Genomic DNA, 24,856 nt, shown 5'->3' on the forward strand with positions numbered 1-24,856 from the left:
CTTGGAGGTTGTCGCATTGAGGAAAATGCAGGGCGGAGCGCGATATACGGCGGAGATAAGGTGCCTGGGGCACTAATCAGACCGCTATATCGAAATATCAATTACATGTTCATGAATCTGTGAGGGTTTACAATTAATAGGTGAGTTGTTAAATTGGTGAGTTCAATTGGCCCAATCTCAGAGCATTTGTAAATTGGACGTTCTTCTCTGAAACCGGGTGATCTACAACATACACGATATCCCAATGAATCAATTAGAGCCAGTCCACTTTGAAAGCGCAATTCTAATTCTAATTTGTATTTTATTCAAGCCCATTTAGCCGTTCAAGTTATATCATTAGAGAGAAAAATGTACTGGAGAACTCAGAACTTGATAACCCAATCCCATTCTTTCAGGGATCTAAGGCTGCAGACAAATGCTCGAACTCAGTTGAACTTCACTAAAAATGTGACATGGAAGACACGAGGAAGCATTAAAAGAGGAGAAAAAAAACATCCACCCATGTGGGTATGCGATCAAATCAAAGAAAAAGACATATTTCGCACCCAGTTGACAACGCCGTAAACCTAACCCATTAACTTCTGAAACATTTATCGATAGAAATGTAATATCGGGAGACCTTCAAAGCCATGCCCATTAAGCTTTGCGAAAATGCGTATCTAGCCCTTGTGGCCGTTGGGTGGTGGGGGGCCAGAGGGCGGCGCATAAGGTCCACTGCCACCGTACGCATTCGGAGGCTGCTGCAACTCAATGCCTTGCTGCTGTGGGGATGCGTTTTGCGCACCGAAGTAGCCGTGGTGTTGAGGGTTCGGGCTGTATTGTGGAGGCGCATTTTGCTGATAGTAAGGGTCGCCGTAGGGAGGTTGCTGGTAGATGGGCTGGTTTGGCGGAGGAGGTCCTGGAGGAGGAGCCATCCATCCGGTTCCTGTGAGAGGGCGCTGGCCATGAGTTCGGCGACGGCGTGCGTTGAAGCATCTGGAACAAGGCTTGTTAGGGTCGGTAATGGGAGAAAAGGGGGTAGGACTCACGCGAACCCGAAGAAGAGTAGGAAAGCTACACCGACGATTACGGCGAACGCTACCCAGCGACCCCAAGAGTCCCAGGTGGAATAACAGTCGCTGTTGTACCCATAGCTACAGATGAGAGATTAGTGAGATGTGTCTGTGACAGTTAATCTTTATGTTACTCACCAATATCGGGCGGATAGGACTGCCATGGTGGGCTGATTATTTTTGAGGAAGAGATCGAGTGAGAAATCCGAAAACAGAGAGAAAAGATGCCGATTTCAAGGATGTGAGATGTTCGACGTCAATGGGGGCTGGTGAGAGCGGTGGGTCCTTGGCAGTTTAGGCTGCAGTTTCAGGCTAGGAAGGTACAGTGACTTGTTTGGCCTCCTATTATGTATGGTGATAGTGGTACCAGTACTTGATGGTTTGAAGATAAGGAATGGATGTTTATGGAAGGATACAAAAAGATGAAGAGGAAAACTTATAAAAATAAAAAATAAAAGAAGAGCAAAGTCAAAGAATTTCTAATCAAACGACTGGGTGGCGCAGCTCGGGGCGCAGGGTTGACGAGGCTATACGACAACACTAAGTATGGAATACACGGAGTACATATAATATCATATTATTATTTTTTTTTGTATTATACTATGTTGTATTCTGAAATAAACATGAGGGTATACAGCTAAATTCTTCTATAATTCTAATTCTATGTCTCGATTCCCAAGTGATGATGTACTACACTTTCAAGCCTTAATACCTCAAGCTTAAGCACAGTCGATCAATCTAGATCGATGCTCCAACGCAATCTGTATAATAAAGTTAGCAGGATACTATAATATGCAATACAATTCTGACTAACCGGTGGAATGGGCGTCGGCACAGCCGGCAACGCGGTGATACTCGACCCGACTTCACTTCTCAGATCCAAACTCGCCTCTCTCTCAGCCACCCCATTAGCGTCCTCATCCAGGGTCATATGCACTGATACGACATGGATCCGGGGTGACATGTCAAACTTCGGTTTGAACGAGTATGTAGGTAATACGTCGAATGTCTCTTGTACCCAGGACATCTGTCTGTCCAGGTCCGGCCCGGAGAGGCTTGTGTCGTTGCCCTTGTTTTGTAGGGTGGTAGAAGATGACTTGGCTCGGAAGATGCTGCTGGGCCAGTCTTTCGTCTTCACAATCGGGCGAGTACAGCACGCGGTCTTAGACACGCTATCCCAGGCTTCGACCACCCGGTCCGTCTTGAGGAACTGAGATATCTGATCCTTCATTGTCTCTCGGCCATTTGTTAGTTGGTTGTGGGCCTGCTGTCGCGCTTTCGTGGGCGATTCGACTGTAGATTGACCGGTCCGGGGGCGCGGAGTGGTGCAGAATGCCCGGAGTTGTTCTATGGAGATGCTGCGTGAGGGTCGTGAGGGTTGTGAAGGTTGTGAAGGTGCTGTTTTCGGTCGGACTTGTGCCAAGTCGACTTTCTCGCTGGTGGATCGCTTGAGTAAGAAAGGCTTTGAGAGCCTATGTTTGAGTTTTCCGGGTGTCGATGGAAGGGGAGGTGGTTCGTTGCCGGCGCCGGCGCCGGCTTCTGCTATAAGAGCACTGCATGATTTGGCCCGACTCATAATCTTGCGCCGAATGCCATCGCTTGGGACAGATTGGTCTGCAGGGTTGTCGGGTTTATCTTCAATTGGGGCGGGAGTATCCAACTGCTTGGAAGCCGTCGGTGTCCTCTTTGGCTTCGATAATGGATCCCGAGGGAGAGGTTTTTCTGATACGGGTCGTTCTTTATTAAAGAGCATTTGTGTAATTGACTTGCTTCGACTTGCAGTCTTGCTAGTTTGTTTGATAAACGATCGCTGTGATAGTTAGTGCTGTAATTGAACAAGGGCTTGTCAACTCACCACATCCTTTCTACTCGCTACTCCCACTCGTCGTTGCATTTGTGTAGTCGCCAGGCCAAGTTGGCCCATGGCCTTGTTAAGGGCCCTACCCTGTCGACGAAGTTTTGATATGGCGACAATCCAGCCCTCCATATTGTCCATCATGGCCTGATGGAAAGCCTTGAGGCTCTCGGACTCGAAGCAACCCTCTTCTGTAAGTTCCCGGAAGTAGAACCACAGCGCTCCCATGGCCTCCTTTGCCTTTTGTAGGTCTTTAAGTGAGTCCGTGATGGCAAGGGAGAACCTTTCAATGGAATGTTCGATCTGATCATTATAGGCTACAACTGATAGCCGGAAATTCCGGTCTTGGAGCATCTCATCGAAGACATCGAGGTTTCCCAGCGGTAGATTGAGATACTGAATTCGAGTGCGAACGTCTAGTCGGATGATCAAAAAGTCTTCAGTGGTCCTTTCCAAAAAGCCATCCAGCTCATTCACGTGTTTCTGTAGAATCCTCATGACTGAGCCTTCGGATTTCGCCAGGTTCTTGGCTAGGAGGTGTACTCCGAAGACCATTTGGGAAATTAATTTCCAAAACGGATGATATCTATATGATTGGGTTAGTTCAGTGTCACGTACGAGTATGAGTTAACTCCTCACTTTTCAGAGGCCCTTTGGCGCCATTTTCGCCCACAAAGCCGCTCGTATTGAGGGTTTTCTAATAGATCGCGCCGCCGTTTCTGCGCGTCAATGTCAACGACCCAATTAGTTCTTGAACCATCAGTCGTTTCCACAATTGATTCTTCAAATGGGCCTTGAAGTTGGACAATCGGATGGGATGGATATGGACTGGATGTTCCTTGAGCCGTTTGTTGCTCGTTCTCAACCTCGGCCGTGTGAACAGGAGTCTCTGGTGCAGAATCCATGTCGCAGTGTATGATGTGGTTTAGTCTCCAAAGTCGAGCACACTTTAGATATAACTCCCCAGCAAATTGCGAATTAGACAATAATTTTGAAGCTTTGGTATAATGCCCCTATCCATTTATAAAAATCACAATTGCAACCAGCCCAAAGTGGCTTTAGTCATGGCGAAGATGGCTGGTGTCTGAATCATGCAAGGTATTACTCTATATCGGATCAGAAAGATAAAGAATCAATAGAAGTGGATCTGACTTACGCTGACTCTGAATAAAAGACAATTATGTTCCTGGAAGTCTGGAGGATAGTTTCACCAGTGAAACACACGATGTAAACACGGGGGGGAAGGATGAACAGTGTTATGGCCCCTTTTTTAACAAAGAACGTCTATCAATCGGAGAAGATTCCATGAGAGGAAACCATCTCGCTACGGAGCACATAATCTCAGCTCAATTTTTTCCCTGAAATTTAATAATTTCGTGTCTTTGTCCTTATGGGGCGGTAATTAAGTGGGTAGCCAGGGGGTCGATGCCGTGTTTGGGTATATGTCCACCTATTTCCAGACTCATTCCCACTTATTTCCTACTTGACACATGAAATCAACCAATGATGATGCAGTAATGTATCGTGGAAATGAGGATTCAACAAGAATCGGGCTTGGACGATCTTGGAGTCTGAGACCACGGCAGACACAATTTCGGATCAATGATTTTTCCGATTACCCTATATTGGAGGTTTCTTGGCTCCAGGCACTTCCAAGGTTGACCTTGTTTCATTGGTTTAATTATAGTGAAATGAGATTGAAATGAATTGAATTTGTGGCGAATATGAAACTGCAATATAGTCGATAAGCTTATATCGAATTTCTTGTTTTGTTTAGTTCTATTCTAAAGAATAAGGACACAATATGGCATTCGGGTGATATCCAGTGAGATCGGCAGTTCTAGAAGCAGTCCACTTTGAAATGGCTACAACATATAATACTCTTTTAACGATATTACTATGTTGTACAAGAATAGTTGGCCACATAACCGGCCTTCTGATGTCTTTTCAGAGGTCTTTTCAGTCACTTTAATAGTGTTCTCAGATATCATTCTGTTTAGATGTGTCAATTTTATACAATAATTATATGTTGGCAAAAAAAAAGGCGGCAAAAGGCTTTAAATTATGCACACAATTTTTCTTAAGTTTGACTTTTTTTGGACCAATTTCAAGTGCCTTGGGCCTTTATTCATATCTTGGCTTATACTTCCCCCTGAGACTTATAAGAAGGGAAGTAGGGATTTCACATATTATTTACGGAGTAGTTCCGTTAGGATAAGCTTTTGGGTCGTCGACTTTAAAATCCCATTCCTTCCATGGCCTTATATCCAAATAGGACCTGCCTATTTAGGCCCTGACTAACTCTGGGGTAGCGGCTTGGCATTCATTGTAGCAGTACTCAAGCCAAGCTATATAAACGTCGCTTACTGTAACTACAATATACACTTATAAAATATGCCTCTTTGATCTTGTTGCTTGTGCTGGCATTGTCTATAATTGCTAAACCAGGAAGTGTGTAGCAATGGAAGCTCTGATGGGAAGGAAACCATGTCCACGTGACCTGGCAGGTCACGAGGGCAAAAGGGTCACAGTTTCCCTAAAGAACGAAAGCATCGGCCTCGATGCCATAGTAGAATATAAAATAACCAAATGGAATAGAAAGACTCCACATCATCATCCTCCTGGCCATCTTCCTAGTCTATGTCCTCCTTGTCCGTCACGAGGATGTTGAATGGGTCCTCATTCCTCGTAATGAAGTGTTCATATGTCTCTATGAGTAGTGACCTGTGTGGTTCTTCTCTGATCAAGATATCATTTTGCAGTTGCTCCGCTGGCGCAATGCCTTGCTGAAAAATCTCCCCTCTCTCCTCTTTCGCCGCTTTTGATGCGATCGATAGCGACGATGCCGTCGAGAAACAACGCATCATCCAGTAGGCGGAACTTTTCGATTGACCTTGCCAGCTTGGTGATTCGATCGGAAAAAGCCTCATTGTGTTTGGCTATTACTATTGTTTCCGCTCTGTATATACCGCACGGCGTGAGCGGTAAATGTTAATATACCCTGTGTTTAGGGGCTGTGTCTGGTATAGTACCTGGAGTGTAGATGATACCGATGGAACTATCAATATTTCTACTGTTCTACATAAAACATCAGATAACACGTAATAATTCACAAGTTAGGTGAATACAGCACGTCATAATAATCTTCTCGGGCAACATCCTTGTCTGCCTACAATTCCTTAGTCAATTAAGGTCCGTGAGATCCCTGCTTTGTATTAAACACAGCCTACAATTTACTATCCAATGCCGATCTTTCCCCGGCTTATCGAATAGATGAACTTCCAACCTCTTAGTGGAGCTTTAACTCTTCCCCTCGTGAGGCCGATGTCACCGTTTCCCGGAGCTCCTACGGAGATCAAAAACAATTTCACCGACCTTTTCCGAATCCTTGCCTAAAATGCGCTCTTATCATGTACTAGTTCTGTTTATTTCCCCTCTTCTGGGGACTATAAGTATCCCCGTAGGCACCCTCTGTAATCTGTGCAACGTTGATTCTTGAATGTGTAGCCCATCATGCGTGTCTCACATTGGATTCCACTTCTGCCTGCTGTAGCGGCGCTCGCAGTGCCATCGGACGATGGCTTGGAGGCTTTCTTCCGCCGTCAACTGCCCAATCCCGCAAAAGACGTCAAGACTATTAAGACGGCTAATAATGTCACCATCCGCTATAAAGAGCCTGGTAAAGAGGGTGTTTGTGAAACTACCCCAGGTGTCAAATCCTATGCGGGCTATGTGGACCTCTCCCCCACAGAGCACACTTTCTTCTGGTTTTTCGAGGCTCGCCATGACCCTGAAAATGCGCCTATTACATTGTGGTTAAACGGTGGACCGGGTAGTGACTCTTTGATCGGATTGTTCGAGGAATTGGGCCCTTGTGGTGTCAACAAGAATAATGAATCTTATATCAACAAGCACTCCTGGAATGAGGTCTCGAATATGCTGTTCCTCTCTCAGCCTCTGGGTGTTGGTATGATTATCTCGTTATTATCTTTTTTTATTTTTTTCAAACATCTAATATAATCACAGGTTTCTCCTACGCCGAGAAAGCGCCTGGCACCCTTAACCCTATCACAGGTTCATACGAAGACCCATCCTTTGCAGGCATTGATGGTCGTTATCCAGTCATTAATGCCACCGCAATCGATACAACTGAACTCGCTGCTAAGGCTACCTGGGAAGTCCTGCAGGGATTCCTAGGTGGTCTCCCCAAGCTGGACTCGAAGATCAAATCGAAGAGCTTCAATTTGTGGACTGAAAGTTATGGAGGGTGAGTTTACTCTATTGCCTCTGAAATATCTATTAATGTACCATTGCTGACTTCTTTCAGACATTATGGCCCCGCCGTAAGTCTACTGCCTGTGTATTTCACATTTCCTTCGCTCAAATTCTAACATCGACAGTTCTTCGATCACTTCTACGAAGAGAACCTCAAGATCGCTAACGGCACCCATGAGGGCATTCAACTCGACTTTAACACTTTGGGTATCATTAATGGCATCATCGATGAGGGAATTCAAGCCAAGTACTACCCTGAATTTGCCGTGAACAACAGCTATGGCATCAAGGCCGTGAGTCTTCAGACGTCCAATAATATAGTTTCGCACTAACGAAAACATACAGGTCAACGAGACAGTCTACAGCTACATGAAATTCGCCAATGAGATGCCAAACGGCTGCCAGGACCAAGTCGCAAGCTGCAAGCTTACCAACCGCACCTCGCTGTCCGACTTCGCACTTTGCAGCGAAGCAACCAACATGTGCCGGGACAACGTCGGTATGTAGACCGTAACCATATACCTACATAATTAATTAACTAACAAAACCACCAACACAGAGGGCCCCTACTACGTCTTCAGCGGCCGAGGCACCTACGACATCCGCCATCCAAAGAACGACCCAACCCCAGAAAGCTACTACCAAAACTACCTCGCGAAAGACGAAGTAATGAACGCCATAGGCGTCGACGTAAACTACACACAATCCAACAACGAAGTCTACTTCGCCTTCCAGCAAACCGGCGACTTCGTCTGGCCCAACTTCCTCGAAGACCTAGAAGACATCCTCTCGCGTCCCGTCCGCGTCGCCCTCATCTACGGCGATGCAGACTACATCTGCAACTGGTTCGGTGGCGAGGCCATCTCCCTCGCGGCAAAGTACAAGCACAGCAAGGAGTTCCAGAAGGCGGGCTATGCGCCCTTCCTCGTCGATGGTGTCGAGTATGGTGAGACGAGGGAGTATGGAAATTTCTCTTTCACCCGTGTCTATGAGGCTGGTCACGAAGTACCGTATTATCAGCCCGAGGCTTCGTTGCAGTTGTTCAATCGTACGCTGAATGGGTGGGAATTGCCCAAGGGCGACAAGAAGTTGAAGCCCAATTCTGGATCGACTGGGCCTAAGTCTGCGACTCATACTCAGTCTTCGGTGCCGTTGCCTACCCCTACTAAGGGTTAATTCTTTGGTGGGAGGTATTGTGAGAGGGGTGTATGGATACATAATCTGATTATATATTTTGATAATATTCAATTGCATTGTGGTTTGAGAGATCTAATATATATATACGCATCTCGATAGACTAAAGCACGCCCCGAATAAAGCCCCCAGCGTCTAGAAAGGAGGGCCACCCGAAATAATGTACAAGATCATTGAAAAGGGATTCACTGATATTTTGTGTATTCGTCGAAAAGTGTCGAAAATTGTCGATACTCACGACCCGTGGCGCAGTGGCCCGGGCGAGTATAAAAAATGACACGCCTCATAACTGGACAATTCGTCGCGCAGTGGTGAGTCTGAAGAAAGTGATTAAATCAATTATGGTCTGCAGGGTGGTACATATGACTGGCGGGGACTGTTGGCTCCCTCGGCGACAAATCATTCTTTGGTAATAGTCTCCTCGTGAGAGTGGCGGAGAGTATCGGTAGGAGTGTGCATTTCTGCATGAGGTTTATCCATCTCCATCTCAGATGTTTCATTGGAATGACCCAGGACTTCAGCGGCGGTTTCATCGGAGAATCGCAGATCATCCTCGACGGCAGTGCTGTCCTTGACCTTGAAAAAGATCACAGGTGAAGCAACAACCATACTACCGACGAGCAGACCCCAGCAAGAGGCGAATTCGGTCATGTACGCGGTCTCCTGTGCATCCAGGCTAAAAGGTTGTTAGTTACTGAAATAATAAACGAGGAAAGTAAAAAAGCAAGAGTTGCTTACCTCCACATTCCAGCAGCGCCAGCAGACTGGATACCCTTGTAGAAACCAGCAAAGTTGGCCAACTTGCGACTGTTGTTGGAGAGAGAACCCATGTACCAGTAAGTGCAGGTCTGGAAAGCAGCATCGTAGAATCCGTAGAACATATACAAGAACATGGGTCCAACGTAGCCGCTATCGGAGAAATCCATACCGAGACCCTTGGTTTCCCGGGTATATTTCTTCTGGAATGCGTATCCTCCACCCCAGATGCCCATAGTGATAGCGAGCAAAATGCCAAAGTTGAGCTTGGCGCGCAACGGACGCGAGACACCCTTCAAATCCAACAACTTGCCGAAGACGAACGCACCCACCATCTGCATCAGCCAGTACAGAAGACTGTTCAGGGCTCGAGTGCGGACATTGAAATAGGCGAGATTGACTGCGTTGAAGTGGTATGCGTAGAACCAGTTACTAGCCAAAAACATGGGGAACATCAGGACAATGTACGAATCATTGATCAATGTCTCCCAAAGACCCAAAAATTCGGACTTCCAAGTTGGGTTCTTGATGACAATAACGCGCGAGCCGTCCTTGCGCATGACGTGCTTGCAATCGGCGAGACACCAGCAGAGAATGAAGCCAATGGCCATTAGAACAAGGAAGGCAATGTAGGTGCCATTGTTGACGTTGCCGGCGGTCGAATGCATATTTTGGCCGAGAGGGACCTGCTGATATTAGTATATTGCTTGGAATTCAAGGTGTACAAGTGAACGTACCAAGCTACCAATGACACCACCCAAGTTGAAAATCACCCAGAAGATAGCAATGTATTTCCCCTTCTCATGCTCATGTGGATAACTCAACATGACCGCACCCTGAGCACACCACAGCAGACCAGCACAGACACCGAGCAGAGCTCCGGCGAAAATGAGGAAGGCCGCATTTTGGTTGATATTGTACGAGAGGAGCGAAGCAACGTAGAGGAAGTACCCGAACCCACCCAGGGAGAGGGTGAGCCGTAGACCAATGCGATTGGCAATGGAGCCGGCGAAGAAACCCACTACTGCGAAGGTACTGTATAGTGCGGTATTGGCGTTGTTCACATCGTGGGTATCAACTTGACCGCCGCCGCCGAGACCGCTAACGGCATTGAACATGCCAGGACATAAAAAGCAGACAAATGATACCAAGTATAGTTGCATCTCCGGTGAGGCAAAATAAGGAGCCTCCCATTTGCCTATCTTGAATAGTGGCTTGTACATCCACGCAGGGCCTATCACTGATTGGTCCACACCTGATTCAGGATCCTGCGGAGCAGCCACATCCGTAGACATTGATGCATATTGTTCTGTCGGCCCGGTTTGCTTCTCGGCTTCTTGCTTCTCGGGCTCAGTCATGGCTGTAGGAAACGCGATCTACAGGGGTAGGAAAAAATAATGTAAATCAACAAGCGAGCCAAGGGGCCCGAGGAATGTTCCTCCACGTGAGAAACAAGATGAAGAATGTTAAGAATGTAGATAATCCCTTGCCAAGGTGAATTCTGCAGGGAAATGAAATTAAGATGAAGCTAAGGCTTTTTGGTACTAAGGAGATAAACTAATATATATAACCGAGTCACACTAAAGGAGAGTTTTGTCTTATATCTGAGGATCCATTTTTTTTCAATGCGACATACAACATACATTTGGGTTTAAGGCGGGGGAAAGATGGAGTCATCATCTGGAGAAGTTACAAAATCCATGGAAATGATAAAACACTGGAGTCATATAACTTTTTGAGTAACGTGAGGAGATTGTCCCACTTACGATGTGACAAGAGAGAGAGATGTTGCATTGGGAAGAAAAAGAAAAAAAAGAGACCCGCATCCGGGGAGTGTCGTATGGGGGCTTTTTTTTTACCGTATTGTCAAAGCCGGTTTTAGTAATTTACGGGCCGAGTATTGATAGTGTAATTATTTAATACAATAGGTACAACTAGATACATACTATATTGTATACCACATCGGCATGCCGAATGTCACTCAGTCTACTGTTACATCATTGTACCTGGATCTTTATGTACTTGGGATTTCCCCTCTTCTTTCTGTTTTCTTTTCAACTTAACATCTAACAACATTAGGAACATATCCTATCAACAAAAACAATGCCGGGCAAAACAACCACCCCGCGCATTACCAAGTTCACCAACTGCCGCTTGGTGTACGGCTTGAACTTGGTCGAGCAAGATCTCTGGATTGACTCTCTGACTGGAAAGATCCTAAAGGATCAAGAGGCTTTCTATGGATCACACTTGACCCCCGACGAGATCATCGACCTCGGCGGCCGTATCATTGCCCCGGGTATGATTGATGTCCAGTTGAACGGTGCACATGGCTTTGATTTCTCTGTACCCTGTGAGACAAAGGAGGAATATGATGAGGGTTTGCGCATGGTGAACCGTGGATTGGCCCGAACCGGTGTCACTTCCTACTTGCCGACGCTCGTGAGCTCCACCCCCGAGGTGTACTGGAAGGTAAGCAAAGCACAAAGTGCTTTAGAGCACTCAAACTTCCCCCAAAGAAAAAAAAAAAACTAATCTTTCTTCTCTCAGGTCCTACCCTCCCTCGGCCCAACAGCAGGAACCCACACGCCCCAAGACGGCGCCGAATCACTAGGCGCACACGCCGAAGGCCCCTTCATCAGTCCTGGACGCAACGGCATCCACAAGCCCGAAGTGTTGCGTGCCGCCGAAACCTTCGACGACCTCATCCACTGCTATGGCGCTGAGAATATGGGTAAAGATAGCCCGATTAAGATGATCACAGCCGCCCCCGAAGTCGGCAACATGATGGCCCACATCCCCGAAATTGCCAAGGGCAACATCATCTACTCAATTGGCCACTCCGATGCAACCTACGAGCAGGCTGTCAAAGCCACCCACCAGGGAGCCCGCATGATCACCCACCTGTTCAACGCTATGCGTCCCTTCTACCACCGCAACCCGGGTATCTTCGGTCTGCTGGGACAAAGTGAGCGCCGCAGGCCGTTTTACGGTGTTATCGCCGACGGTATCCACTTGCATCCCACTTCCATCAAGATCGCATACAATGCTCACCCAGATGGGTTGATCTTGGTTACCGATGCTATGCGTCTGTGTGGTCTTCCGGACGGTGTCTATGATTGGACGAATGGGGAGCGTATTGTTAAGACCGGTGCGCGGTTGACACTTGAGGGTTCTGATAAGATTGCTGGGTCTTCAGCTACACTGATCGAGTGCGTTAACAATTTCCGTCGTTGGTCGGGCGCGTCGACGGCTGCGGCTATCAATGCTGTCACTGCTGCGCCGGCGCGTCTGCTTGGCTTGGAGGGTATCAAGGGATCGTTACAGAGCGGTGCTGATGCCGACCTCATCGTGCTGGGTGAGAATGAGGATCCCTTCTCTGGGCCGACCTTGACGGTTGATCAGGTGTGGAAACTGGGTGCAAAGATCCACGATACTAACAAGACTGCCGTATAAGGTGTTTTCGATCTTGGATGCGATCTGTTTCTTTTCGGGGGTTCTTTGGTTTCTGTCACTCAGCATATGTTCAATAGCTCTTTCATCTCGGTCGGTTGGTTACAGGCGTTTTTTTGCGGTTGTGGTTTTTGCATTGAGCATATGCAAGCGCATGGTCATAGCGCCAGCACCATCTTCAGTTCGAATATTTGTTTAGATTCTTTCGAATTTCAAGAGAAACCTATTCTCAAATATCAAGTTTATACATGATTGTATATATGTCAGATAAATAATATATCCAGGTCTGTCTCGCAGACGCTGGGGAGAGACTCGAAAGATGCCCGCATTCAGAGGCGATCCACGCGCCCGACTCCAATGGAGCTCTCCAATGGAGCTATGCGCCGCTCGCTCATATGCTATAAGTAAAACCAAAATAGGACCAAAATGAAGAAACAACTTTTACAGGCATATCAGATCTTTGACGCGTAAGAAGCCCCTGCTTTACAGGCGGGGCTGGTTGCGAGACCAACCAGCCTCACCGGCAATCAGCTCGGCGGCACGCTCACCAATAGTCAGGACCGTCAGCATGGGGTTAATGGTAGGCATGTCAGGGAAGACACCGGCATCGGCGATGCGGATGCCCTTCAGACCGCGGACCTTCAGCGTGGGGTCGACAACCGCCATAGGGTCGGTGACAACGTTACCCATCTTAGTAGTACCAGCAGGGTGGTACACGGTGTGGGCAACACGACGTCCGTACTCAGACAGCTCCTCGTCGGTCTGCACCTTGGGACCGGGGGCAACTTCACGCTTGATCCACTCCTTGAAGGGAGACTGCTTGGCAATCTCACGAGCGGCCTTGAGACCCGCCACGATGGTGGCGGCGTCGTAGCCCTCAGGGTCGGTGAAGTAGCGGAAGTCCAGCGAAGGCTTCACGGAGGGGTCGGCGGAGGTCAAGAAGAGACGACCGCGGGAGCGGGGCCGGGGAATGTTGGGGGTCATACAGAAGGCGTTCAAGGGCTCGTCGTAGCCGAGACGCTTGGTGTTGAGAGTGAACGGAATCTGGTAGCAGTGCATCATCACATCGGCGATCTTGCCGTCGAATCCGGCGGCGTTAGGCAGCTCGCGGCGCAGGAAAATACCGGCGTCAGAGTCCATAGTGGTCATGTTATGATCCACGGGGCTGTTGAGCTCCCACATGATAATGCTCTCGGGGTGGTCCAGCAGGTTTTCACCAACACCGGGGAGATCCTTCACCACGGGAATGCCGAGTGCGGACAGCTGCTCACGGGGACCAAGACCGGAAAGCATCATCAGACGAGGGGTGTCGACAGCTCCGGCACACAGGACGGTCTCCTTCTTGGCACGCAGAGTGTGCTTGACACCAGACTGGAGAGTAACATCAACACCGGTCACGGTATCACCCTCAATGTTAATCTTGTTAACCCAAGCGTTGGTGAGAATAGTCAAGTTGGGACGCTTCTCATCACCACGGAGAATTGGGTGGATATAGGCAACACTGGCACTGCTACGGCGACCGTCATCGGGGTTGTAGGCAATGTTGAAGAAGCCGACACCCTCAGTCAGCTCACCGGTGTTGCGGATATTGTCGTTGAAGTTCTCAATGACAGGGATATTCATGGCAGTAGAGCAGGCCTGGATCCAATCCTTGCACAGCTGGTTACGGTGGCGAGCATGCACAGGCTGGATAGTGTTGCGCAGGTTATCAATGATGCGGGTGAAGGTCTCAAAGTCCCAGCCCTTGCAACCCTTGGCAACCCATTGGCGGCAATCATACTCGAATGGACGGAAAGAGATTAGAGTGTTGTGGCTAGAGCAACCACCTAGAACCTTTGCGCGGGAGTGGCGGATATGACTGTTACCTGCGGAAATAGTCAGCGCAAGCTCATTTCACTGAAATTTCGGGGGAATAGTGCCTTACCCATAGGCTGCTCAGTGGTACCGTAGTCGTAGTCAAGCTCACCTCCGAGCAGGTTCAGCCATTCCTTCAGGTTCAGAACACGGTCGTCCATGAAATCACTGGGACCTCCCTCGATCACCAGAGTCCGCTTGTTAGGGAGGTACTCGGCCAAGCGTGCGGCAATCACACAGCCGGCAGTACCGCCGCCAACGACGATGTAGTCGTAGCTGTTAACATCAACAGCGGGGAACTCGTTAGTGGTGGCCATGTTGAATACCGGGGAGGAATAGGCAAAATTGAGTGAGGAGAAGATTGGAGAAGAAGGGACGGCCTTTTTCTAAAGAGAATTTTCAGTTTCGGGGGTGGTCTGATCGGAGACGTTCGATCCAATCTTCAGCCATTACCTTACTTTCATTCTTTTTTTTTTTTTTCTTTTTTCCGTTAGTCTCGGCGAACCTTTGGCTTCTGAGTGGTGGCGATCCCAAAAGTGGAGAGAGCCCTGTCAGAGATCTCTTAGATAATATATGGTCCACTCCAGGCTACAGGGCCCGAGGTCAACGGCCGAGTGTGAGCACATTATCGGCATAATATGTTCAAAGGAATATTGGAGATTTGGAGAAAGAGATACGGGATAGGAATTCCTTTCCGAGTAAGACAGTTGGGCGAAGGAATTCCTTTTTTGGAGTTCAATTCCCCGTCAAACCATAACAAGTGGAAATCCGAGACCCCGCGTAGAGGTTCAGCCATTTTCAAGCCACCTTCAGCCGCTGACCGGATGGCGTATTTAGTACTTGGCCATTACGTATTAATCTGCGTGGTGGCCGAGTACCGAGTACATCTAGTCAAATTAAGTATTACGCTAAACCCCAATTCTTTTTTTTTTTTCGGAGAAACTATAAGGCGGAATTATTCTATTCTTCCCGCTTCTCTTATCTTTCTATAATTCACAACAAAATGTCTCTTCCATTCCCACCTCGTCAGCTCTATTACAACGGTAAGGTCCAAGCCGCGACCTCCGGCAAGTCATTCCAGACTATCAATCCCGCCACGGCAACTCCGTTGGCCGATATACAAATTGCCTCCAACTCGGATGTCGATGCCGCGATTACTGCTGCCGATCGTGCATTCCCCTCGTGGGCGCAGACCCCGCTGATTGCCCGTGCCCGAATTCTTCACAAAGCGGCTGCTCTGCTACGGGAGCGGAACGATGAAATTGCCCGCGTCGAGACTTTGGACTCCGGCAAGGCCTTTACTGAGACTAGCACCGTCGACGTCACCACTGGCGCCGATGTTTTGGAGTACTATGCCAACTTCATTGGTGGCGGTGGTCTCAACGGTGAGACTACTCAACTCCGCGAGGATGCGTGGGTATACACTAAAAAGTCCCCTCTGGGTGTGTGTGCCGGCATTGGTGCTTGGAACTACCCCATCCAGATGTAAGTTCTTCGATCCTGCGTTTGCGACAGAAAAAGAAGCTGACTTGGAATTTTTTTTAGTGCCCTCTGGAAATCCGCCGCCTGTCTAGCCGCCGGTAACACAATGGTCTATAAACCCAGCGAATACACACCGCTGCACGGTCAGACCCTCGCAGAAATATATACCGAGGCCGGCCTCCCCGACGGTGTCTTCAACGTGGTCAATGGTGCCGGTGATGTCGGTGCCTACCTAACCGGCCACCCACTCATCGCCAAGGTCTCCTTCACCGGCCAAGTGGCAACTGGTATGAAGGTCGCAGGCGCCGCCTCGGGCAATATGAAATATGTGACAATGGAGCTGGGCGGCAAGAGCCCCTTGATCGTCTGCCCAGACGCTGAGCTGGAGAGCGCAGTCAATGGCGCGATGATGGCCAACTTCTACAGCACAGGTCAGGTCTGCACTAATGGTACCCGGGTCTTCGTTCCGCGCACCATGAAGGCTGCTTTCGAGAAGAGCCTGCTCGAGAAGATCCAATACGTGCGGGCTGGCCCGCTCTTTGACGAGCAGACCAACTTCGGCCCCCTGAGCTCCAAGGCCCACTACGACAAGGTCGTCGCATACATTCGCCACGGTATAGAATCTGACCGCGCCACCCTGCTCTGCGGTGGTACCGATAAGCCCTCGGTACCCAAGGATCTGCAGGCCGGTTACTGGGTCAAGCCGACCATCTTTACCGACTGCACTGACTCGATGAGTATCGTTAAGGAGGAGATCTTCGGTCCCGTTATGTCCATCCTGTACTATGATACCGTTGAGGAGGCTGTGCGACGCGCCAATGATACTGAGCTCGGTCTCGCTGCTGGTGTCTTCACCAGGGACTTGAACCAGGCTCACCGCATCATTGACCAACTGCAGGCTGGTATTACCTGGGTGAACTCGTGGGGCGAGAGCCCTGCTGAAATGGCCGTCGGCGGCTGGAAGAAGAGCGGTCTGGGCGTGGAGAATGGTCGTCGCGGTATTGAGGCTTGGCTGCAGAACAAGAGCACTCTAGTCGATATGAGCGGTGCCGTGGTCAGTGTCTTCGCCAAGCTTTAATGTTAATATATGCAATGTACGACCCAAAAGCAATGACCATAGAATGTACAGAGTTTGGACCTATTTGAGCGCCACAATTGCAATGTTCTAGCTTTTTCTATATTTTCATTCTGTTATTCAGACGTTTGTACATTTCTGTACTCGAAGGCTGGGAAGATACCGACAGGGCACCCCGGTACCCTAACACATACATTCACTGGAACAACAAACACGACGCTACGCAAGTACATATAAATTTGTACACAACTTGAATTATCTGTAGCTAAAATTTTTGATAATATCGCTTGACTCCTAGTAAACGCATCTATCAGGTCGGGAATAACCGAAATCACCAGCGAAACTCCTGAGATAACACCCATGCATGGATCCTGGAAGCCAAAGTAGTAAAAGAGACCATGCAGATATGATTTGCAAAGAAAGAACCCATATTCCCGCGCATTAAAAATTGAATCAAAAAGAAAAACCCCGGAATGAAAATGCCACAAGTTTGAGAAGTGTTCATCATTAGAGGGTAGTAATTCTGGTGCCCATGCGGTCAAAGATAAGGTCGCTCTTCAGCGCACCGTCAATACCGCCAATGGCCGAGTCGACCAGGCGGGAGGACATGCTATCCGGGGTGAGCTCCTCTTCATCCAGTGAGCGGCGGTGCAACTCAGTGTTGATGCGGAGGTCCTTGAGGGTTTTCTCGGGGGTTCCATCGGGGGTAGGCTGCTGGGACTTCGGGGTCTTGGGTGGGAGTGGAGCCGGGACGTAAGTCCGAGGACGGTAAACGAGAGCGGGTCCCTGCGTGCGGGCATCGGTGCCGGCCTGTTCGATGGATTCGAAGTAACGCACGGTCTTAACCTTGAGTTCGAGAGTGGCATCGCGGTCGCAGACGACAAGCGGGTGCTGGTGTAGCTGTAGGGCGGAGAGTGTCCACATGTGATTGATGCCATCTTCGAGGCCCTTCTGCACGGCGAAGGCCTTGTGCGCTCCGGTGGCTACAATCACCACTTCCCGGGAATCCATGATGGTCTGGATACCAACAGTCATAGCCATGCGGGGCACCTTGTCAGTGTCGCCGCCGAAGAAGCGGGAGTTTGCCAGGATGGTGTCGTAGGCCAGTGTCTTAACGCGAGTGCGGCTGCTCAGCGAGGAACCTGGCTCGTTGAAGGCAATGTGGCCGTCTGGTCCGACGCCGCCTAGGAAGAGCTCGATACCACCGTAGCGGGCGATACGTGCTTCGAACGATGCACACTCGGCTACAGGATCGGTAGCGGTGCCATCCAGAATGTTAATGTTCTGCGGGGGGATGTCCACATGGGAAAAGAAATGCTTGTACATGAAGCTGTGGTAGGACTCGGGGTGATCGCGAGGCAGACCGACATATTCATCCTGTCTTGGGATTAGTGGGTTGTTTTCTCCGTGATTGTTGTTGCGCATACCATGTTGAAAGTCACGACATTCTTAAAGGAGATCTCCCCGGCGCGATGACGCTGCACGAGGATCTTGTAGATGAGCTCAGGGCTGCTACCAGTGGGAACACCAAGCACGAATGGACGCTCGGGAGTCGGATTGAATGACTTGATGCGGCCTAAGATAGAATAGTTAGTCTTGGCATGGATTGCGCGTATCGGCGCAGGATCGGGCTTCAGCTTACTGATAATGTAGTCCGCGATGTACACAGACACCTCACTGGGATCTTCTCTGATAATGACACGCCTATGAGTAGCCGGTTAGTACATAGGAACGCAGTATATAGAAGATATCGAAGATTTAGATATCACGCACATAATTACGTCAGGGTTCGAATCGAAGTAAGAAGTATGGATGAAGAAGAAAGGAAGGGAGAAAGTTGGTATCTAAAGGAAATAAGAGAGAACAAGAGAAAAGGGACCATGGGTTACAGTCTCTTGGTGGAGTGACAAAAAAGAACGTCGTATAGAGTGAGCCACGTGCTATATTCTGCAAATGTATCATCGCCACAGATAGTGTCTTCTTTGGGACTGACAAGTCAACGTCTGCGGGTAACCGTATCCTGACAAGAAAGAATCCACTAAGATAACCAAATAGCCATTGACCTCATTCGGCCGATTCCAAAGATTCTATCAAGGTCCACTCGGATGTATTCCATGTGGCCCAACAATCAGGCCAAGAGTGCGATGACGCCGGAAAAAAAAGGGAAATAGGTATTCTTATTGGAGTATGAAGCTCCACTATACACATGGTGGTCTGAAGGTTCCATTTGAGAAGTGTAGGAGTTGCATCCGGTGATGTCGGCAAAAGCTGGAGAAGTAAAGAGCTCAGTGCAACCCTGAACGTTGTAGCGTCGTAGCCGCCCCAGTATGGTATCGGTATTGGTATATACGGCACGTGACTCAAGGGCAGGATTCCGATTACAGTCAGATACGAATCACGTGGTCACCGTATTTGGTGTTTGCCAGGGGATTACCAAGGTGGATATTATAATTTATCAATAATCCATAGATGTATCTCTATGAAATTGAATATGTACTAGTTCACAGACTGTTATATCAATTGTATACTTGAACATATAATGTAGATGCCAAGATCCCGTGACCCTTCTAACAGCGGGGGGCACCTATCTCCTTATCTCTCTAGTCCCAGTTCTTCCCCGACTTTTGCGGCTCTGGGGTGAAAGACAAAGCTCCCGAGGTCCAATTTTTGACTCTTGCAACCCTTTTACCCCCTGTCACCTGACTACGCGCGTGCACTGGCTTGATATTCCTTACTTGTCAGACGTTTGCGGTGTCCACACCTTGATCCTCCGACCACTGCACCCTTTGCATCCTACCTTTCTGGGCCGCTGCAGGCATTCCTCCTCGGGCTATGGCCCGGAAAGAGGACATGCTGCCTCCGGGCTGGGAGGACCTAGATAGGTATGTCGATCTCCTTTTTCACTTAGCTCATCTCCTATCAGCATTAATCCTCTCCCCCCCCTTTCCAATCTGTCTGGGTATCTCCTTTCATTGTGGAACCTTGGGTGCCAATCTGGGGATGAGGGTCTTTAAACTATTTCCACTTTAGGAAATATGGCACCTCGGGCGCGCTGACATGGCACAGGCAGATGGGTCAGCTCTTTATGATGGGCTTTGATGGAACTTCAGTCAATCCACAGATTCGATCACTTATTGAGGATTACCATTTGGGCGCTGTGCTGCTATCTGCTAAAAATCTGAAATGTATCTTTAAAAGAGCCCTCACCATCAACTTGGATAGTCACTAACGCGCTTGCAGCGGCCGAGGATACAACCAGATTAGTTCTGGAGTTACAAACCATTGCGCGTGATGCAGGCCATCTCGTTCCGCTACTAATTGCCCTAGACCAGGAGAATGGTGGCGTCAACAGTTTATATGATGAGATATATATTCGCCAATTCCCTAGTACCATGGGCATTGCAGCCACTGGGTCCAAATCTTTAGCTCATGAGGTGGCTTTCGCGACAGCACAGGAGCTAAAGGCAGTTGGGGTCAATTGGATCTTAGGACCCGTTTTGGATGTTCTGACCAATGTGAGAAATCAGCCACTAGGCGTTCGTACCGCCGGTGACGATCCCCAAGAGGCGTCTCAATATGGTGTACAGTTCATGAGGGGTTATCAAGAAGCAGGTTTAGTAACCTGTGGGAAACACTTTCCATCCTATGGTAATCTGGAATTTATCGGCTCCCAGACGGATGTCCCAATTATCACGGAATCTTTGGAGCAACTCAGTCTCAGTGCGCTTGTACCCTTCCGCAACGCTATAAGTCAGGGCCTGGATGCCATGATGGTGGGAGGTGTCTCATTGTCGTCTGCTGGGATGAACGTGATGCACGCGTGCTTGAGTGATCAGGTGGTTGACGAGCTCCTGAGAAAAGATCTCCAGTTTCAAGGGGTTGTCGTTTCCGAATGCTTGGAAATGGAGGCACTCACACATAACATTGGAGTAGGAGGTGGCACGGTGATGGCGAAAAATGCCGGCTGCGATGTCATCCTTTTATGCCGGTCATTCCCGGTCCAGCAAGAAGCCATCAATGGATTGAAGCTCGGCGTGGAGAACGGTATCATCGGTCGTCAGAGAATTGAACAATCGTTGCGCCGAGTTTTGGATTTGAAGGCGCGGTGTACATCGTGGGAACAGGCACTGAACCCTCCGGGGCTTTCTTCACTTACACAGATGCAACCCTCGCATACGAACCTTTCTACCCGAGCCTACAACTCTTCCATTACAGTGATGAGAGATAAGAATAATTTACTTCCGTTGTCCAATGTCATCGAAGCAGACGAGGAACTTTTGCTGCTGACTCCGCTAGTCAAGCCACTCCCCACATCAGCGGTCTCTCACTCGGTCGCAGAGTCTGTGCATGGGCCACTTGATCCGTTATCTTCGGAACGAACTTCCTCGGTTCTGAGCGGAGAGGGCGTCTTCAAAGAACTTGGACGATCTCTTTCACGGCAGAGGAATGGGCGGGTGTTGCACACCTCCTATACTTCCAATGGCGTGCGTCCCATCCACGAAGACCTCATCCAAAGAGCGAGTGCCGTAGTCGTTGTCACGGCAGATGCAAATCGCAATCTATATCAGCAAGGATTCTCAAAACATGTCTCCATGATCTGCCAATCACAGTATACCTCATCTGGCGAACGCCGCCATAAGCCATTGATTGTGGTGGCTGTTAGCTCGCCATATGATTTTGCCATGGATTCCTCAATTGGTACTTATATATGCACGTATGACTTCACGGAAACAGCCCTCCAGGCATTGGTCAAAGTCTTGTATGGCGACTTGACACCTTCAGCGGCTCTGCCCGGTTCCATTGGTCGAACGCAGAAAATTCAACAGTCTCGACAGCATTGGCTTGTCGAAAATTGGAACGAGGACCGCGACTCTTTTGGGTTGGATGCTCTGCTTGACACCATCCGAGACGATTGTGCACCAGGTCAGCCATCCGAACTGCTTGGCGCTACTGCTACCAGCTTCTTGCTACGAAAGGAGGATATCGACGAAGCTCATTTCGTTGTCCGGAACAGTAGCACGCAGGCCATCTATGGGTTCTGCGCGACCTACTTCTTTCGATCAACAGGCACCGGGGTCCTTGCATGTCTAATCGTGGATCCCTCTCGAAGGAAACTATCAATCGGACATTCTCTTCATAGCCGCGCGATTCGAACTCTACTCCAACGGAGCGGGATGAAGCGCTTTCAACTAGGATCCCGATTACCAGGGATCTACCTTGGCATCCCGACCGTTAACCCTGTTGAGCGCAAGCGGCTGCGACAATGGTTTGCGAACATGGGGTGGAACACCGCGCTTTCGCGACCAGTGTGCAGCGTGATACTGCGCAACTTGTCGACATGGGTGCCGCCCGACGGACTCACTGCGACCCTGCAGAGTGCCGAGATCACATACGACCTCGTGTACGGCTGGGACTTTTCGCGCGCGATTCTCGATCACATTAAAACATATGCGCGGCAGGGGGTGGCCGACATTTACCGCATGGCTCTGGGCGGCGCGCCTAACTGCGGGATCATCCGGGCCAAGCGGCCCTCCGACGGGGTTATCCTCGGGAGTATCGTGATCTACAATGAGCGATCTGCCTTGGCGGAGCATATGCCCGTGCTACGGGCGACCCAAGCTTCTGTCGGAGGCATTTCATCTCCCGTCATTTCTTCTTGCGGTGAGGATTATTCTACGGTTATGCAAGGTCTGATCCTGTTGGCGATCAAGCAGATCCGGAAGTTGAGTGCCAATGCCGTAGTTATGGACTGTGTATGTTCTCACTTATCTCTTTTCTCCATTCATATTTCTAACAAAACATAGGTCGACGGTGACGACAACTTCGACAGTCTCTCTACGATGGGATTCACTATGCTACACAGCTTTGAGGAAGTGAACTGCGACGCAGCTACGTGGACAATGATGCATGCGTAGATATATCAGACTTGACTCGATTCGACTTTTCCTTTCTACTCTTTCCTGACCTGTTTTTCTCTCTATGATATCCATATCGCATTGGGTTTGGCATTCGTTTTATCCCATTTTCTTTCTTTTTCCAATTGGATCTGGACCCGTTTTCTTTGTTTCACACGATCCGGTAACGGTTCCGGGGAGTTTTCACACATATACTCTATTTGATTCTTTGGGGGCATTTGGTAGTGGTAGGACAGAAAGTCTGTTCTGTCATTTGGTTCAATCAATTGAATTCTATGGCCACAGGGCTCCCATTGGCACTGGAGATAGAACATGCAAATGTGGGAATATTCAAAGTGTATATATGCCTGGAGTCGGGAATCGGGAATCGCGGATAAATCGATCTACAAGGGGGAAAAAAACCTTTAATTATGTCCTGTATAAACCTCGGACCCGTGGACGGACATACGTATGTAGCTAGTGCATGTCCACAGTTCCAAACTTACATCCAATCTGAGGATTAATTAAGCCTGTGGGGGGAAACATGTTTGACTTTCAGAAAAGGCATCAAAATTAAAGCCGAGACCTTACTGGACCGGACGTCCGTTGGAAGTCGAACTCGGCTAGGCTAGATTTTGTTGCAATGTGGGTTTTAACTTCTAGACTTTATGGGGGAAAATGAATTGTGGACTCAAAACGGAACTCCGCTTTGGCGCCGGAGGCGGAGAATCCACTTTTTTCGAAAAGAAAAAGAAAGAGGGGGGGCGCGTAGTATTGGGGCTTTTATTTCAAGTGACATTAGAAATGATTTGGTATATAAAGAGGACCCGTGCGCTATTCTATCTTTCTCTTCCAAAGAGTTTTTATTCGAATTAAAGAAGCAAAACTCCAAACGGGTTTATCGGGCCTCGGGGCCTGACTTTGACCCGGACCAATGAATTTCATTGGTTCAAACTTTGAACCAATTTAGTCTTCTGTTTGCGTTAAAAATCCCTCAGTTGTACAAGCGGAGCTTCTTTTTGTTCTTTTACTGGTGTACTGGGAGTCTTCTGGAGGTCTCGTACATTCTTGATCTACGATCCCAAGAATGCTGAGAGATATTCCTCAGGTACAGTAGCACCTAGGGTATAAATATATACATATGAAGCTTTCGGGATCTCAGACCCTCAGTTAGAAAGACGGGAGCTTACAACCTTGGAAACCTTGAAAATGATTCCATGTCCAACCATGGATGGCTTCCGTGGTCAGAACCTTGGTATACTTTCTAGGCCGCAACAGGAAACGCGCCGGAAGAAGAATGAAAAGGGAATAATGAAATCAAATCGGGTAAATGCACAGACTCATTTGTGCTCACATGCGAGAACGAGGAAGCTTCTATTTTACTCTTTCGCCACTCAATTTCCCAATCTTACCCGTCTGACTTTTACTGGACTGTATCTCCTTCCACAACGGTTTTTATTTGAAATGTAAAATATTATTTTTTTTTACCAAGAAACGTGCAGATGTAGAAAAGGATGAACTTTGTAGATCCACGGACATCGCCGGACCCGAAACCAAACAGCTTAACTTTAAGGCTACCAAGGCACCGAGGTACGAAGGACATATCTGAATGCTCAACATATTACATGCATGATTACATTGCAGATTACAGATTGCCCAGCATTATTTATGAATTATTGCAGCTTATCACTGCCGTTTCCAGTGGGGCGTAGCCAAAGTACAGGGTCCAGAAGAGTACGGGGGGAGGGGCGGCGGTTTCCAACCCAATACGCCGCATATTCTGATTGGCCTTTATAGCTGCATGTCAGACGGCGGATGCTGATCATCCTCGAGGCGAATGTGATCACATTGTTGAAATGTAATGGAATTGTGTTTTAGATGTATGCTTTTGGAAGATTTAGACTGGAACATAAGACTATATATATTCAGACCTACCCTACTTATACAGTAAACCTGGGAAGCATTA

General features: G+C 48.6%; 9 protein-coding genes across 9 annotated transcripts; 4 read left to right on the top strand and 5 right to left on the bottom strand.

Annotated features, from left to right (window-relative positions):
* Nucleotides 1-659: 659 nt before the first annotated feature.
* PGRI_066920 (resistance to Congo red protein) lies at nt 660-1,216 on the bottom strand (the record flags this gene model as incomplete). Its single annotated transcript, XM_040794406.1, has 3 exons — nt 660-975; nt 1,029-1,133; nt 1,191-1,216. 3 exons carry the CDS (start codon nt 1,214-1,216, stop codon nt 660-662), a joined length of 447 nt encoding a protein of 148 aa, XP_040649656.1.
* Nucleotides 1,217-1,771: 555 nt separating this feature from the next.
* On the bottom strand, nt 1,772-3,812 carry PGRI_066930 (uncharacterized protein; the record flags this gene model as incomplete). The annotated part of the gene is made up of 4 exons (XM_040794407.1): nt 1,772-1,813; nt 1,867-2,862; nt 2,908-3,493; nt 3,547-3,812. 4 exons carry the CDS (start codon nt 3,810-3,812, stop codon nt 1,772-1,774), a joined length of 1,890 nt encoding a protein of 629 aa, XP_040649657.1.
* Nucleotides 3,813-6,420: 2,608 nt separating this feature from the next.
* PGRI_066940 (Peptidase S10, serine carboxypeptidase) lies at nt 6,421-8,358 on the top strand (the record flags this gene model as incomplete). The annotated part of the gene is made up of 6 exons (XM_040794408.1): nt 6,421-6,874; nt 6,934-7,174; nt 7,235-7,250; nt 7,308-7,475; nt 7,528-7,681; nt 7,742-8,358. The coding sequence occupies 6 exons, from the start codon at nt 6,421-6,423 to the stop codon at nt 8,356-8,358; spliced, it is 1,650 nt and encodes a 549-aa protein (XP_040649658.1).
* A 417-nt stretch (nt 8,359-8,775) lies between these two features.
* Nucleotides 8,776-10,490, bottom strand: PGRI_066950 (unc-93 family MFS transporter; the record flags this gene model as incomplete). Its single annotated transcript, XM_040794409.1, has 3 exons — nt 8,776-9,052; nt 9,115-9,818; nt 9,870-10,490. The coding sequence occupies 3 exons, from the start codon at nt 10,488-10,490 to the stop codon at nt 8,776-8,778; spliced, it is 1,602 nt and encodes a 533-aa protein (XP_040649659.1).
* Nucleotides 10,491-11,235: 745 nt separating this feature from the next.
* Nucleotides 11,236-12,588, top strand: PGRI_066960 (N-acetylglucosamine-6-phosphate deacetylase; the record flags this gene model as incomplete). The annotated part of the gene is made up of 2 exons (XM_040794410.1): nt 11,236-11,604; nt 11,683-12,588. The coding sequence occupies 2 exons, from the start codon at nt 11,236-11,238 to the stop codon at nt 12,586-12,588; spliced, it is 1,275 nt and encodes a 424-aa protein (XP_040649660.1).
* Nucleotides 12,589-13,068: 480 nt separating this feature from the next.
* PGRI_066970 (GMC family oxidoreductase) lies at nt 13,069-14,756 on the bottom strand (the record flags this gene model as incomplete). The annotated part of the gene is made up of 2 exons (XM_040794411.1): nt 13,069-14,450; nt 14,510-14,756. 2 exons carry the CDS (start codon nt 14,754-14,756, stop codon nt 13,069-13,071), a joined length of 1,629 nt encoding a protein of 542 aa, XP_040649661.1.
* A 686-nt stretch (nt 14,757-15,442) lies between these two features.
* PGRI_066980 (betaine-aldehyde dehydrogenase) lies at nt 15,443-16,999 on the top strand (the record flags this gene model as incomplete). The annotated part of the gene is made up of 2 exons (XM_040794412.1): nt 15,443-15,924; nt 15,985-16,999. 2 exons carry the CDS (start codon nt 15,443-15,445, stop codon nt 16,997-16,999), a joined length of 1,497 nt encoding a protein of 498 aa, XP_040649662.1.
* Nucleotides 17,000-17,503: 504 nt separating this feature from the next.
* PGRI_066990 (uncharacterized protein) lies at nt 17,504-19,112 on the bottom strand (the record flags this gene model as incomplete). Its single annotated transcript, XM_040794413.1, has 4 exons — nt 17,504-18,373; nt 18,424-18,572; nt 18,639-18,700; nt 19,060-19,112. The coding sequence occupies 4 exons, from the start codon at nt 19,110-19,112 to the stop codon at nt 17,504-17,506; spliced, it is 1,134 nt and encodes a 377-aa protein (XP_040649663.1).
* Nucleotides 19,113-19,828: 716 nt separating this feature from the next.
* PGRI_067000 (putative beta-N-acetylglucosaminidase) lies at nt 19,829-22,911 on the top strand (the record flags this gene model as incomplete). Its single annotated transcript, XM_040794414.1, has 4 exons — nt 19,829-19,878; nt 20,063-20,181; nt 20,237-22,749; nt 22,801-22,911. The coding sequence occupies 4 exons, from the start codon at nt 19,829-19,831 to the stop codon at nt 22,909-22,911; spliced, it is 2,793 nt and encodes a 930-aa protein (XP_040649664.1).
* Between the last annotated feature and the right edge of the window lie 1,945 nt (nt 22,912-24,856).

Source organism: Penicillium griseofulvum (assembly GCF_001561935.1).
Source record: "Penicillium griseofulvum strain PG3 chromosome Unknown contig_91, whole genome shotgun sequence".
Taxonomy (NCBI): Eukaryota; Fungi; Ascomycota; class Eurotiomycetes; order Eurotiales; family Aspergillaceae; genus Penicillium; species Penicillium griseofulvum.